Source organism: Chelon labrosus (genome assembly GCF_963514085.1).
Source record: "Chelon labrosus genome assembly, chromosome: 15".
In the NCBI taxonomy this organism is placed as follows: Eukaryota; Metazoa; Chordata; class Actinopteri; order Mugiliformes; family Mugilidae; genus Chelon; species Chelon labrosus.
The window spans coordinates 24,220,218-24,236,770 of NC_140348.1; the positions used below are offsets into that span (position 1 = coordinate 24,220,218).

At 44.5% G+C, this 16,553-nt stretch overlaps 1 protein-coding gene across 1 annotated transcript in view; it reads left to right on the forward strand.

Annotated features, from left to right (window-relative positions):
• The window catches only part of thada (THADA armadillo repeat containing), a 112,425-nt gene that overhangs the window by 69,651 nt on the left and 26,221 nt on the right, over positions 1 to 16,553 (forward strand). The window contains exons 30-32 of the mRNA XM_084561665.1: positions 239 to 342; positions 3,357 to 3,439; positions 14,001 to 14,368. Of these exons, the coding sequence (XP_084417791.1) occupies positions 239 to 342; positions 3,357 to 3,439; positions 14,001 to 14,368 (555 nt within the window). The remainder of the gene's footprint in view (positions 1 to 238; positions 343 to 3,356; positions 3,440 to 14,000; positions 14,369 to 16,553) is intronic.

A 16,553-nucleotide genomic window follows, 5' to 3' on the forward strand; every position in this document is an offset into this window, starting at 1 on the left:
GTTTGTGGTACATGCAAACGCTGTAAATCAAAAATGTTTCAAAAAACTTCAATGTCGGACAAAAGTTTCTAAGTCTTTGTGTAAAAACTGTCTCCTATAGTTTAGTATAGTCTAAACTTTAAGTAGTTTTTCAACCCAGAACTTTTCCCTTTAGAACGCGGCTCACGTACGACTGTGAGAAATGCTCGTCCCGTGTTTTTTAATTCAAGCGTCTGTGTGTTTTGTAATGTGTCTGCAGGTGCTGTTTCTGCTGCGCTCCTACCAGACTGACTCACACAGACCCCTCCCAGCAGGAAGTGGCATTGGCGAAGCCCTCCGTCAGCGCATGTGGCTAGCTTCTCGGTAATCCTAGACACACACACACACGCATGCACGCACACAGATAAGCATCCATCCCTCTCTTCCAGCTCCCTCGCCAGAAGAATAGCTCCTTGTTTCGCCGTGCATCCCCTCCCTGGCTGCGTCCGCCTCACGTCCCGCTTCATGTCCATTTCAAAGAGGCCGCCTGCTGCTGACACCCTACCCCCCTCACTTATATCCCCTCACCCAACTCTGGCCTTCTCACCACAGATCCAGGTCCCGAGTTGAGGCGCAGTTTACCTCATAAAAGACACACACACACCCCCCTCTCCTGCCTGGCTGAGGCCCCCCCCCGTGTTCAGGTCTGCAGCAGATAACGTGGGGTCGCCGGGTTAGCAACGCTACCTCTGCCAGCTCCGCTCGGCTGCACTGATGAGCCTTTATTAAGATGACGGGGTGAATTCTTGCTCACCAGAGCGCGCCCACCGTCTGACCGTTTTTATCAGGCAGCACCACAGAGCCTGGCGCCTAGATCTAAGGACATCACAGGTCAGAGGATCTCTGTTTTTGGAAAAAGAAAAACCTCCTGACTCGTCCGGAACACCACTAATTTTAAGCAGCTGCCTTCCAAAAAGGATGGAATGCATTGTTCGCCTGGTCTGAGTCAGTGTCGGGTTTTGGCTCGGACCATTTCTGAGTTGTGTCATTTTGGACTTTTCAATGCGGCACGTGGTGTCAGCGCTGCGGCGTTGACTGCGAACGCTCGTCTGTCTGCAGCTGACTTTGGCTCTACGCAGCCACATCAGCCCCGGTGTATTGTTTGGATTGGGATGCTAGTGATGTTGTAATGTTACCTCACATTCAGGCACGAATTAAATCAGTGCCTGCCCCAGATCTGTTCTCAGTTATGCTCTGTTCAGACACAAACTCCCAGGCCATCTTCCCCATGCTTCCATCGTATGCGTTGTGGATGTATGTGTGTGTGAAGTGCACAGAGAATTGGTGTATGTGTGTGTGTTATTAATATCTGAGTGATGAAAACATGACATCAAGCTCACACACTGTTTCCCTTGTTCTCTCTCTCAGACACACTTCTGGGCTTTCACAGCACTGTGACCAAACCCTTAATTGAATGCATGCACGTAGATTCAAAACTTATTTACTATAAGTCAATATGCAATATGAGTAAAGTAAAAGCAAGGATTCATAATCAGTTACGTGTGTGTTTTTATCTTATATTTCATATGAAGGAACTGAGTGCAACTAGTTTCTGTTTGAAAGACTTTGCATGTGGTTAAGGTATTAGTCAAACCCAGGGTCACAGAGCTGCGAGCATCTCATATGATGTCGCACAATCCTGGCCTTTTTGGATTCGCCACAAATGAAAACACACTCTGTCCCACTCTGCATGTTATCCCACGAGCTGTTGAGTCACCGCTCTCATGCATCAGTTCAACTGGGGCCGCGCCAAGTGAAACCAAGAGGGAGAGTAAAGATGAGAATGTCAAACAAAATCTGATTAAAATAATAATAATAATAATAATAATAAAATTCATGCTAAAACAACCCCATCAATAGCTGTCTAAAAAGATGGAAATGACTGCAACCAATCCAAAACCCATTAACGAACTAAAATATTCAATTAATTAAAGATCAATTAATTTGTCATTTATCAAGTCCTTTTTGAAAAAAGTACTTTTTATCACTTTAACTCATAGACTGTATAAAGATAGACAATGGAACAGCTCCTCAAAAGTGAAACCAAAGCAAGTAGAGCTCCCCCTGGTGTCTGGCTGCAGTATAGGTCATAAGCTCCACCTCCTCCATGTTAGTGGATGGGACTTTGGTCAAACTAAAACACTAAGTATTAAGTACAGCGTGTAATCCAACATTTATTTATTTGTAACTGGTGGAAGTAGAGCAGAGCGCAATTATTTAATTCAATGAGTAACTCTGGCGGAAGTGTGGACCAAACTCCCCGGGAAAATAGCGTCAGTTTGACCAGTCGGAGGAAGTTGGGACGCTTTGTCCATATTTATATACAGTCTATGCTTTAACTGCACGTTGCTCAGATTTTAGCACTAACTTCAAACCTCGTGACAATCAGGCAAGAAACAGTCCTTACTTCACTCTCTACTATGGTTCAGCCCAGACTATTTGGTAGTGTGAGAGATTACAGATCCACTATTAAAACTCCCATGGCCTGTTACACCAAGTGGAGTACGCTAGTTATAAAAATGCATCGTAAGCCCTACATAGTATATACCTGTTGCGTGATGTAGGCGTAATTCTAGGGTTGAGACCAAATCAGAGGCAGGTGTAATGTGAGGAATCTTGACCAGTTTTCAAAATGTTGATCCAATGGCGCGTCTAATACAGTATACAGACTTCCTGAGATTAGTGGGCGTTAAAGAGAGTAATGAGACACACACCAACCCTCCGTATATATGGAGATAGAACTGAGAGATTTTGTTTCAGAAAAGGGTTCATGTGGCAGCATGGCGACATGAGATTAGAGAGAAGAATATAGAGGAAGTTTCTCCTTTAGTTTGTGATGCAACCCGACTTCAGGATCAGGTTTTTAAAATTCCTGTTGTCTGGTCCTTTTCATCCAAGCCAGTGACATTCCACTTCCGATATTCGTATTTGTAAATGATCAATGAATCAAACCTGAACTTTTATGTCCATAAAACAGAAAGCGAGCGTCATCAGACCTCGTCACAACCAACCGATTTAATGACTTATAAATGTTCATTGACCTAATTCAGTAGTTTGCAGTGAGACATGAGCTTGTTCCTAAAATCTCCGTCTGTGATCTTAATAGCAAGCAGATGATCGGGGACTAGAGGCTGCGGTGTTATCTCTTTAAATCGATAAGTGGTTGAGAAAGATTTAAGCCGTCTCCCTAATAAAAGAGATCCTTCATTATGGAAAGGTCGCCTCCCAAGCCATGCTAAACACTTCTTCAGTCTTTCAGAGGTTGAACAGATCTTTATCAGTTTTCTGCACTAGATCAAAGACGAGTCATGGTTCCCTCTCTGTTTGTCTCTTTTCAGGCAAAACAACTGTGTGGTGACCAGAGGAGCCCTCCTGGATGTGTTGGTGTGCCTGTGTGGGCCCAAGATCAGTCTTCTGGAAGGTGAGCAGTGTCTACTTGTCACCAATATTTCAACAAAGAAGTGCAAAAACTCCTCCTCCTCGTCCTCGAAGCCGGTCCACAGCAGGATAAATAGCAGAGACTTATGGTGCTATTTCTGCAAAAGCTTCCTTCTCAGGTTTTGGCAAACACCATCATCACTGTCTATTGCCATATCTGGCTAAGGCAGATTTTTTCTTGGCTGGCTCAGCAGCCCTTTTACAGCAGCAGCAGCAGCAGCAGCAGCAGCAGCAGCAGCAGCAGCAGCTCGTCCAACCTGGCAAGAACCTGGCCTGTGTTTTCATAACCTGCCACAGCCACACTCAGTTCTTATCAGAGTATGAGTCTAGTAATACGTCATTCAAATTTCATTATGGGGCGTGTTTCAACCGCTACAGAGAAAGAAATACCTCTGCACACAATTGGGTTGTCCTTCAACCAGTGGCGGGCCGTGCATTGTCCACCCAGGCCTTCAATGCCCTCCGACCTTATTCAAAACACGTCTTAATACGATTGTTATGACGCCACTGCTATAGAAACCATCAACATCTTAAGGACACTCAATAAAACAGGACATTGCATCGTAGACAGGTATCTCATATAGCGAAATGTGCCACATACGTCAAATCCAGCAGAAGCATCAGTGTCGACCCAATAAAATGACAAAAATATACATAAAAGATTCTTTTTACTCACCAGAAATTAAGAAAAAACTATTTAGACTTCTCCTGGAGCCTGTCAGCCAAGTGTATCGCTCATAGTTGCTGACCTGAAAGTGGCGGGGGATGATTTGCTTGTGCAGCTCGCAACAGATGAACATGAACCGCTAGCTTGGCTTAAACTGACCGTCCAATAAGAGGACGCGAAAATGCTGATGCTACCGTAGTCCACAGAGAAGGCCTAAGAATATGAACTTGAAATGTGATTCGTTAAAGAAACAGCGTCATTACAATGTGTTTGAAACTTCAGCCGCCTGCAGTTTTAATTGTGAAGGTCCCAGGCAGATTTCTTTGACTGCGGCAACACGATTTTGATAAAGTGTAGGCCAGCAGAGAAGGCTTTGCTGGCCCTGACGGAACCACCACTGCCTACAACCAATCGGAGCCACAAGTCCAACTCCAACTTTCCCTTCTGTCACATAAAACAGATGGATTGACCCGGCCAGATCTTTGCTGGAGCATAATCAGTTCCCAACGGAGTGACTCCAGACCAACTTTCCACCACCAAAACATTTGTGGTCGGGGGAAGTCGGTCTGGCTTCCAGGCTAGTGTTTTCATCATTCAGTGTTCAGATCTGAGGTTCAGTGTGGTGAGAGCCAGCAAATCAAAGGCACAATTGTGCAACTGGATAGTCAGTTCCCCTGCAGGTTAACGCTGAACTTGAGAAGACAGTTGGACGTAAGATGTCTCATCCTATTGCATGACGAAAAATCTATTTTAGTGGCTGTGTTTTCTGTTTGATTATGTGTTGATATGCCTGCGCTCAGACCTCTCTTGCAAAAGCAACCCGGTTAAGTGAATATTCTGCATGCTGTATATGATTTGGAATACTTTAATATGAGTTTATTTTACTGCCTGAAGTTTTACCGTACATCAAAGCCTCATCGATTGGAGAATATTTGCTTTTTGTTTTTAAAAGTGTGTTTTGGCCTCGATGCTCCTTTGCAGATGCCCGACAGTTGCCGAAGCCGTTTATCACCTCAGCGAGCAGCAACTGCCTTCCCTCCATTTGCCGTCAATTTGACTTCGTATCTTTACCCGTCTGAACAGACAGCCCTGCGACGTTTGCCGGCGAGGCTGTGCGCTGCTGCGTTCTCCATTTAGACTTATTGTTGACAGAAGTCAGCCTCATGTATCGGGTAGTTCAGAGAAGCCCCCCGGGGCGTGTGTGTGTGTGGTTGTGTGTGTCTGTGTGGTTGTGTGCACATGTGCCCAGACCTGTGGGGGTCTCTGCGGTGGAGGAATGTGAAACCGAAGGCGAGCGATCTCTGACAGATGGTGGGATTGTGCCTATGACCCAGTTTATAGAGGAGCGCTCTATGGAGAGGAAAGGGGCAGGAGGAGGAGGAGGAGGAGGAAGGACTTGTGTTTTCGGTCGGCCATGTGCTGAACACATGTTCGACTTGACAGTGGAAATACCAAGGATTTCTCCAAACAAGCCTGCAGATTGAGGGTCCAACCTGCCCAACTTGGCTCTGCTCCTTACATAACTAAATAAGCAGCCTCCAGCTCACACACCTCTAATGCCTCTATTATTATCATAAGTCTGTCTTTAGCGTCGTCCGTCACCTTCTCTCTGTTGCAGTTTGAACCCTGTGCTCCTGTATCTATTTTTTTTTTTTTTGCCCCTTGCTTCTTATCCCTCACCTTTCTCCTGTTGTGCAATTGCCCTTTTCAGATGAATCAGGGGTAGATTTAAAAAGCCACAGGTTGTGGAAGTTCACTTGAAAGCAGCTGGCTCTGGAGTACGCCTGGCACAAGGGGTAAAGGAGGTGAACAATCCTCTTTTTCAATATTACTTGTGTGTTTTTTTTCCCATTAACTGGCACTCTGCTTTAAGTAGGAACTTTGCATGTACCAGCCAGGTTCTCCTGGCTCTCAACTCAGGTCTTGGTGCATGCATCTGTATATATATATATATATATATATATGCGTGTGCGCACACATTTCTATTCCCCCGGCCCTTTGATCCATGCAGACTCATTAAATAAGCCCTCTCCATCCATTGCTTCACCTCTACCTCTGCCAGTGTTCTGTTTCTTTGGTTTTCAGCCGCGCCAGTAAAATAAGCCGAGAAGTTTGCTTTGAGGGAGAGAGGAGAAGTGGGGAAAAAGAGGGCCGACACCAACGGAGAGGAAAAGAAATCACACAAAAGCATTTACTGGAATCTAATGTCTTTCCATTAGCGCTGCTAGCAGCAGATGATGATGATGATGATGATGATGATGATGATGATGATGATGGTTAAATATGTCAGTGTTCCTCTGGCCATCCTTGAAGTTTAATCTGTCTCAGCAGACACTGAAAATGTGTTGCCATAATTAGGCTTCCTGCAACTTTAGCACATGGGATTGATGTTCATCTTTGACAGCTCGGTAAGCCATGTCGTTCCAGATTTGGATTCTCGCACACATTTAACTTTAACATCTGCCTCTTCAGCCTCATGCAGCTGTAGTCGAGAGAAGAACTTCATATTCCTCCTCCGTCTTTTTTACAAAATACTACAGGATACTTATTTACAGTTGTTCCCAAACTGGGAGTTGGGACCTCCAATGGTGTCACATGATTTAGGGAAGAAATCTTTTAAGTCTTTACATCTATGCAACACTCTTTGGTTGAATTACTCACACATCACAGGCGTAGGGAATCGACGTTGCTAAGGCTTTGTCCATAAAAATCCATGAAGGTTGGCAGCAAACCTTTAAAATATGTCAGGAGAAAGGAAATAAGTTTTCATTTGGCCATTTTCTTATTTCCTGTGGTTGCAAATCCTATTATTTAACACTATTTTTTCCAGAAAAGTAGTAAAACTTCTGAAAATCTGAGAATCTACCAGATATTATGGGTCATCTTATCATCCTAACACATATACAAACTTCCTCCCTTCAGAATTTTCTATATTCCTGCATAAAAATGAAGTGAAATTATACGTTTACATAAGTTTTCAGTATCTGCCGTGACCTCCTTGTGCATCAACAACAGCAACTAAACATTTCCAGTAACTGCTGATCTGTCGTCTGGAGGAATTTCAGCCCATTCCTTCAGAACAGAACCGCTTCAGTTCTGAGATGTTGGTGGGTTTGATTCAGGTCCTTCCACAACATTTCTATTGGATTGAGCTCAGGACTTTGACTTGGCTGTTCCAAAACATTCACTTTCTTCTTCTTTAACCGTTCTTTTGTTGAACGAGTTGCATGCTCACGGTTGTTGTCTTCCTGCATGACCCAGTTTTTTTTTTTTAGATCCAGCTCATGGACAGGTGTCCTGACATTTTCTTTTAGAATTCACTGGTATAATTCAGAATTCATTGGTGCATCAATGATAACAAGCTGTCCTGGCCCAGATGCTGCAAAACAGGCCCAAAAAAGGACATGACCACCCCCATGTTTTACGGACGAACGAGTTCTTACGCTGGAATGCAGTGTTTTTTTTTGGTCTCCAAACATGACGCCTCTCGTTTAAACCAAACAGTTCTACTTTAGTTTCATCTGTCCTCAAAACATATTTCCTAATAGTCTTCTGGCTTGTTCCACATGATGTTGATTAAACTGTAGACGGACAGAAATGTGCAGCGTCTTTGTCCTTGCCGCTCTGCCATCACACCATGGTCGTTCAGTGTTCTCCTGATGGTGGATTCATGAACGTTAACATTAGCTGATGTGATAGCATTAGCTGCTTTGAAGTTCCCCTGGGTTCCTTTGGGACCTCTCAGACTATTATGGAGTGATCTTTGTTGGTGGACCACTCCTGTGGAGTCGCCTTAAATCTCCTCCATTTGTTCTCAGTCTGACTGACTGTGGATTACAAACTCTTTAAAGATGGTTTTGAGCAACAACAACTCTTTTTCTGAGGTTGTCAGAAACCTCATTTGTCCACGTCGTCATGCACGTCCACAAACATGTGTCGTGAAGATCAGACTGTGACAAATCCCTGATTTTTTTTTTTTAAGCACGACGGGGCACCGAACGCCACCTGAGTCTCATTACAATGATTTGAAACACTTCCTAACACATGGGACTCGAAATTATCTTGCAACCCTAGAAATGCACTTGCTTTTCAAACTCGCAGATATGTAATATTGGCTCACTTTCCCTGCATAAACAAATACTACACGAGTTTCATTTGTTTGATTGTATTCTCCTCGTCTACTTTTGGGACTTGAGTGAACATCTGCTGATGTTTTAGTCCCTTTTATTCACAAACAGAGAAAAACTCTTTAAGCGGCGCTGTATATACAGTATATATTATACGTACACACACACACACACAGTTTAGTTTATTGGAGGGACTCGGCAAACTGTAAAACTTCATCAGCATGTAAAGGTCAGGTCCTTCACACTTGTCAGACACACATACACACACGTAGCGTCTGGGGTTTGTTTTTCACAGTTTGGGTAATGACGGTGGAAGCTGATGTGAAATCCAGCTGTGTGCTTGCGTGTGAAAGCACGTGCGAGCGTCTTGCCAAAGTTCTAGCTCGACTCGGCGGTGTCTTCGCCGCCTGCTTTTAGCGCCGTAGAGAACACTTTATTTTGGTCTTTGTGGAACCGCTCTTAATTCAGTGTATAGCGCTCAAACACACGTAGTACGTTCTTCGTATGTGCTGAAGCGTTGCGTAACACACTCAAATCTGTCCGTTTCCACGGTGACTTGTCTCTAATGAACAGTGTTTAAATGCTGTGGTGTGACTGAATGTGGCCGTATCACTGTCATCTCTGGACCAGGACTCTGACCCTAAGCCTCTCCATCCAAACCTGGTCCAGTACCCATCTTTAAACCAGATGTCCTGGGTATATTTAGTTTAAATATTTGACTTTTGCTGTAAAACAGACCATCACACATACTGTGTAACGCTTTCTGTTTCTGTTCCGTGCTTGCACATAAACCTTCACACAGGATAGGCAAAGTCTCACCCATTGATGATATCAGTCTACTTCTCTAATGCATTCCTTCATGGGGTATGTTTTCTTTTTTTCCTGCGTGTTTAATTTGTGTTTTTTTACAGACTGCCAAGGGTTGGACTGCATCAGTTTAGAATGCATTTGTACTGTTTTCACATTTCACGGGAAAGTTCACCAGGTTAAGGCTGATCCTTCGAGCCTCGAGTTTCATGTGAATGACAGATACACAGTGGAAATCAGCATAACCATGTAACCGCAGGCCTTGGTATTTGTTTTGCTTTGCTGTGGCGTTTATTCTCTTTATACTCACGTCTATTCATAGTTTTATTCAGGAAATGAAACTAAACTGTTTGGTGTTACTACTCGAGAACTGAGATGGTTATCAGCTAGAACAGCATTCATTTGTTTCCGCGCTAACCTTCTCTCACTGCGGCTAAAACAACGTTCCCATTAAGCTCACATACATTCTTCTTCTTTCTGTAGAAATCTTTAATTCCAGATGATTTCAAGAGGCTACAGCCTTGCTAGCACCTTGGTACAATGGTACTTTAAGTTTGTTACATACTCTGCGAGAAGCAAGAAATCTCCTAGGGCTGCGAGAACAAGAAAAAAAAAATAGTTTTGGCCAGGTAATTTATACTCCGAACTCCATTGGAGTCCTCATAAGGCCCCTCCCTCTGCAGCATACGTCACACGTGCTAAGCATTGTGGGAGATGCGGGAGACGGACAATGAGAGGCACTTTTCATATCATTTTCGGATGTCAGACCACACACAGTATGTCGATCTCTACCCAGGAGAGATTAGTGGTCACACTGCGAATATTAGCATCTGGGAGCTCACAGAGTGGTCGCTAGCATTTCCGCTTTCCCGCATTACCCGCGCCCACTTCCGATTTCTGACCAATCACAGAAAAGTAACCGGACACCACATGAGAAAAAAGTTCTGCACGGTTCATGTGTCAAGAACAAGCTGCGAGAACTCCCAAATGAGGGCTACAAGAACAAAATAACGTCGTTTTGTTCTCACAGCCCGAGGAGCAAGAACAAACTTCTCGCGGAGTATGTGACAGCCCTACGGGTAAATGCTAATGCTTAATTTTAGCAGCCAATATTTACCAGGATCTCCTTCTCAGATGTTCAGATCTTTCATTAACATTTGTCTGACGCAATCCGATCGTAAGTGGCCGCAAGTGCCTGTTTGTCACTGAATCAAAGAGCACGGCCGTGAAATAGCTGCGCATGTGGTGCAAAGTCTTCAGGGTTCGAATTATAATCTGAGATTTGTGTAACCTCAGGGTGGAGATCAGTAAATAAATAATAAGTGAGAGATCACAGCTTGTTCCAGCATATGCATCAGTTCCCCAAGCCAAATACAACTAACAGCTGTTGATGGTTCTGATACAGCAGTAGGTAGCGGTCCACTGTTTTAATATTCTACTGCGTTCCAAAGATGTTTATTTGAGATCGGATCTAAAGTTCTGACTGCATGTGGCCACTTCCATTTGGACTGACCAGGCTGGATATTAGTGCAAGGACTGAACGGGGCTTTGGTTTGCATTTTAGCGTGCTAATATTTGGTAATTGGCTCAAAACATGAAGTGCAGCAGAGGCCAATGGAAATGCATTTTTGATTTAGAGGTCTTTGGTAGTTAATTAAATATATTTGGACAAGTCTGGAACCTGAGGTCCCCAACCAACGCGGCCATCATTAGCGCCATGCATGCAAGCTTAGTCGCCCAAGAAAACGTTTAAATATTCTGCCGAGACCCCCGCCTACACAGCATTTATCAAAAGCATTTGCTCGCATTGATCTCCAGTGACGCAGACCACATCCCAGAGTATCCCAAAATATCAAATAGTAATCACAGCTTAATGGAATCTGGATAGAGCCCAGCCGCAGGTTTGCACACGAGCTGCATTAAAGAGACACAAATGTTGTGGACAGAGATTTAAATAAACACAGCTGTGGGAGAACAATGGCTATTTATGATTAGTAATGAAAAATCGCTGTGAAGTGGCCCTGACAGGAATGCCTTTCATTTGCTGAGGGGAACACTTGGCTGCTTCTCCCTCCTCCGCCACTCTAGTTTAATAAATACCTTCATAAAAAACAGCTTTGCATCCCGGCTAATGATGTTTTTACGCTTTCCTCTTTCCAGTTCTGAAGGTTCAGTTTTCTTTCTGTTGTTGTCTTTCTCTAATCATCGCACTTTAAAGTATTTTTTAGTTGCTTCTTGATTTGATTCCCATTCGCTGCGTTTGTAGTGTTTTTGTGCAACGTTGTACGAGTCCCGGATAAATCATGACTACAGCATCGCAGTTGAGTGTATTAGCCTGGGACAAGCTAATGGTAACATGCTGTTTCTAAAGCACTTTGACGCACACACACACACTCTCTCAGTTCTACCATGACAGACAGCTGTTTTCTCTTTGACACACACCCATTCTCCTGCAGACATCCTCCTCTTTTTCCCTCCCTTCATCATCAGTGTCATTACTGTGCCCTTAACCCCCATTATAACCATTAGGCTATACTTATTTGGCTCCGGACCCCCCTTTGAGGATCAGGTTCCATAGTAACCTGGCCCTTCTCCACGGTAACCCGGCCCATCTCTGGAGGAATGCGGCATTTCCCGCTCTTTTGTCAAGCCGTGTTTTGAGAGGTACAGCAGGGCCAGATTGAGTTGCACCGGGTTTCATAAGCTTTGTGTGTGTGTGTGTGTGTGTGTATGTGTGTATGTGTGTGTGTTGAACTAATTGAGTTGGCTGTCAAATCAGAGGTCTGTATGGAGTCTTGCAGCAGCACTATAGGCCGGGGCAAAGCTTTAATCTGGTTCAGGTTACTCTACAGCCTCCTTGCCTCTGGATTATTCTTCTATTTCACATAAAGTGTGTGTGTGTGTGGGTGTGTGTGGTGTGTGTGCACATGTGCATGTTTATTTGTTTCTCCCCCGCGGCTGTATGTTCACAGGTGGTTGGGCTGGCATAGCCGTGGGCATTTCCAAACAGACACTGGCGCAGCCTTTCCTATAAAAGCCAAAATAGAATAGAAGGGAAGACTCCGGCTGCTTCAGTCTGCTCTGCTCACTGCATTATTTAGCTTCACAGAGGGGGAGTGTGTTAGTTTAGCTCGTACAAAGTCTTAATTCTTATGATTTCAGTAGCTGTGATTAATAAAACATCAACCTTGATTAATATTATCTGGAGACTGGGATAGTTTAGTGCAGCTAAATGCATGCAATGTCTTCCAAGGTTCTTGAAAGTAAAAAGTAAAAGATCAACCAGTGTGGATTGAAGGGCTGCAGCAGTATTCAGTACCCCGTGCAAAATAGGGGTAGCTACGATGCTAATAAAGGGAGTGTGGCTTCTCAACATCTCTCAACATGCTCCATCATCTCATCCTCCTATATAACGTTGTCCAGCTCCTATTGGGGAGGCCTTGTTGCATTTCCAGACCAGATGAAATGCATACTCTCTAGTATGGAAAACAGCCTGAAGCTGCTTATGTTCATCGTCCACAACGGATTTGCACACAGACGCTGCACCGTATCCGATGCAAACATTTATACTTGTGTTCTGGCGTGTTGGCGTTGTTCTGTACTGATTAAACGCTAGTCAGCTGTGTTGAGTTTCTCTGTGTATATTAAACGTTGGTGATTGGTGCTTACAGACTCATGTTGGAGCTGGGGCTAATAAACGTTGAGCAAGTTCTGTTTTGGAAATCACTGCAACACAGAAAAGAGAGAAGACTTCTTAATAGATGGTGTGAAGGAGGGAGAATTTTCTGAACTTGCCCGGCAACTGAGAAACGTGGATGAGTAAAGGTCTGGCGAAGCATCACAAAAGAGAAAAGACATTTTTTGGAGATCATGGGTTCAAGACTTCAGGCAGTCGATGCCTGCAAAGGATTCTTGACAAACGTACTAAGAATGAACGTTTTACTTATGTTTAGGTTAATTCGTTCGTTGTATTTGAGCCCCTGAGAAAGGTGGAACGTTTAGTAAAATGGTTGTAATTCCTGCACCTTTTGCCCAATGTGGATTTGAATGTCCTCAAATGGAAGCTGAGAGTCTGCACCTTAGGACCATATCACATTTGTGTGAATGTTTAAAGGTATAGCGACCTAGGGTAATGGTGTAATGGTGTAATGGTGACCTAGGGACCTGGGGTAATGGTGTTTGCAAATGTGGCTCATTTGAGGTTTGAGATAGTACCTGGTTGATGCAACAGTTCCTTTAGTCCAATGCAAACATCAGAGACAATAAAGTAACCTTATTTATAACCTTATAAATCCTCGACTTGACCAAGAAACATGACGTATCTCGGTCAAGGGACCAACTGCTGGAAATATGAATTGAACATGGAGGTAATGACAAAGACTGTCAAACCAAAAAAACATCTGCGGTTCTCTCTAAGAGCACCATAGCGGGTAGTCTGTCTTCTAGCCTATATGCTTGGGCTACCTTTGATCCACATCACCGACTGGGGCCTTTCTGTGTGGAGTTTCCATGTTCTCCCTGTGTATGGGTGGGTTCTCCGTGGTACTCCGGCTTCCTCCCACCGTCCAAAGCCTGTGTGTTAGCCCTGCGATAGACTGGAGAACTGTCCAGAGGACAAGCGGTTACAGAAAATGAATGAATAAATGAACATTTTTTGGTAATCCCGGATTCCAATGCACTGATTAAGATAATGCATTGGTTGTTGTTAACTATGATCCACTATTCAGGGTAAATAAATTATTTTAGTTTGCATTACCTTAAGACTTTCTGGTCAGGCTATTGTGAATCAGTGTTCCAAAGATTTGGTTTAAAATTAGTCCTATAGTTTGTGTTTCTGTGCCAACCTAGCACCAACCAGCTTCAATCATCACATTAATAAGCACTATAAAGGTGTGTCCTCGTCCTGCATTGTCAGCTTACATGAAGTTTCATGTGTTTGTCAGGTGCTGAGGTCGCCACACTCCGTCAGATGGTTCTGTCCGTCCTGATGTCTTCAGAGCTGGTCATCTCTGACTCTTCCTCTGCCGCCCTTGTCCCCGGCGGTACCCAGTACCTGACGAGCCTGGCCCAGGTGGCCCTCAGCGCCTGCGTGGAGATCCCTGAGCTCTGGGACAGCAGTCAGCTGACGAGCCAGCTCCTGGAGCGCCTGCTGCGGTGCCCTCAGTACGAGGTGAGGGAGCTGGCGGTGGAGGGGGTCCTCAGGAGGCTGGAGGAAGAAAGGAAGGGGAGGCCTCAGTGGCTGGACGAGACCACCCTGTCTAACCTGACCAGCTTGGCTCTTCATGAAACACACCCCCAGTGTCTGGCCAAGGTGAGACCACACACGCATTTACACAAAGACATTACAGGAGGCGCATTTGGTTGTTTGAGAACCTGTGTCTGGTTGTTTTATAGGTGTGTGTTTTTGTGTGTGTGAGGCCAAACACAGTCCTAAAGTCCTGCCGTCACAAAATGAGGAACTCTCTCCGAAAAATATGTTTTTTCTATTCGACACAGCTTCACTGAACCACAGCGGCATTCGCTGCAAACTGATTAAAGGTCCAAATCTATCTCACAGAGGTTTGCGTGAGAGGCTAATCGGCCGCATGGGGGAACGCCAAGCGCCCTGGCAGCGAGCTGACTCACTCACTTTCTCACTCACTTCCACACTCTGTTGAGTGGGTTGGGAAGGTTTCCACTCTTAACAAGGTTTGAAGAGGAAGGTGCAGCCTATTTCCTGTTTGGGGACAGAAGGTCGTATTTCAGCGGGTTCATAAAGCAAGTAGAGGCTGCCAGCAGACCTGCTCTGTTGCTCCTGTCGTTAACACTCCTCCAGAGCTGACACGACTCACTGACTGACTCCCTGACTGCATGTGTGCCTCCACGCTGCCGCTGCTGCAGACTGCTGCGTGTTTTATACGAGTTGTGTTTTAGCTTTTTTTATGTATGTGTTCGGTCGGTAGTGCATTCTTCGCCCCGGCTCTGCTTTACAGGCCAGCCGTTAATGTTTACGTGTCAGTCCCCGTTAAGTGGAGCCTCCCCTTTCGCCAAGGACGCGCCAACCCAACAGGGCCAGTTGCCATAGCTCGCGCTGGACTCCACTGAGGCATTCTGGGAAAAGGTGCACGCCAAGGACTTTTCCATGCAGCGATGCTTACAAAGTCTATTCAGCGTTTATTCGGGTTAAATGCCACATGGGCTTGAAGAACAGATCTCTGCGTTTAATTTGAAATAAAATAACGGATGCTTCACTAAAGGGCCTCAGCTTTAATACTGAACAAAATATGTGTGTGACATGTGTAGCCACTTAATATGGTCATAATCTATTATGTCAAACCCATCAGATAGAAAGTGCATGTAGACCAGTCACGTCTTTATTTAAATACAGGTCTAGATTTTAAGTTGCATGAAGCTAACCTGATACTAGTAAAGTTTATGGAACTATGCTTGGAAGGGCAGGTAATTCGTTTTTGGTATTTTCTCTTGTCTCACTGCTTTGGTTTTGGGGCCAAATGTCTTTGCACAGGATCTACTTTGGCCCAGGACAGATGTCGGTGAATGCCTGGTTGAATTAAACCTTAAAGTTGTAAAGACTCAGGAGACAGGCAGCATTGCAGTGCACGCCGGGAAGAGTTTAACTTTTATATTTGTGTGTTCATGCAGGGTGGGCGTCTCTGTTTATTTGCATGTCACAGCCACGAACGTCGGCCCCGTACGCCTGAGTTGGCACGTTTTCCTGTGACTGTGTATATTTGAGCATGTGGGCAGTCGAGTGTGTCGCAAGACGGGAGCTCATTAAAGCGAAGCTGTAAAAGTCAAAAGGAGCAGGAGGCGGCGAGACCAGCTGGGTCGGAGCGAGCAGTCAAATACCTGGCAGACAGACGGGTGGATGAACAGTAAAGAAAAAAACAAAGAAACAACACAAGGCCGTGGCTTAAACTAAAATAATACCCTCTGTACCACAAAAAAGAACAGGAATATTGGAAGTTTTGCAATTACAGTTGCAATAAAAAAGACAAACGAGCTGAGGCAATGAGAAATAATGCCTGAAGAATAGTGTAACATTCCTGACAAGTGTAATTGACTGCTGTGGTTACTGGACACTACACTGTGGTGCAACAGAACATTTCCAAATCACTTGTTTCCAGCAGTATGAAATATGCATGAGCTATACAGTATGTGTAGTCCACGTGCTATTGGAAGGAATTGTAGATATGCAGTGCGCTAACTGCTGTTCAGCTAGGCTATCTACAATGCTGCAGTATATTGATTATTATTAAGATTATTTGACCGCTTGGAGGAAGTGAAACTGACTCAATATCATCAAGTGATAAAGTCATTATTGCAAATAAGTTAGCAAGCAATTGCCTATCTTCACGTCCAGCTGAAGCCAGCATTAGTATTCATGTAGATTAATGTTTGTTTTCATTCATTCATTATCCGTAGCGGGCAGTGGTGTGGTGGTTAGCACTGATGCCTCACAGCAAGAAGGTTCTGGGTTTTAATCCATGGGCATA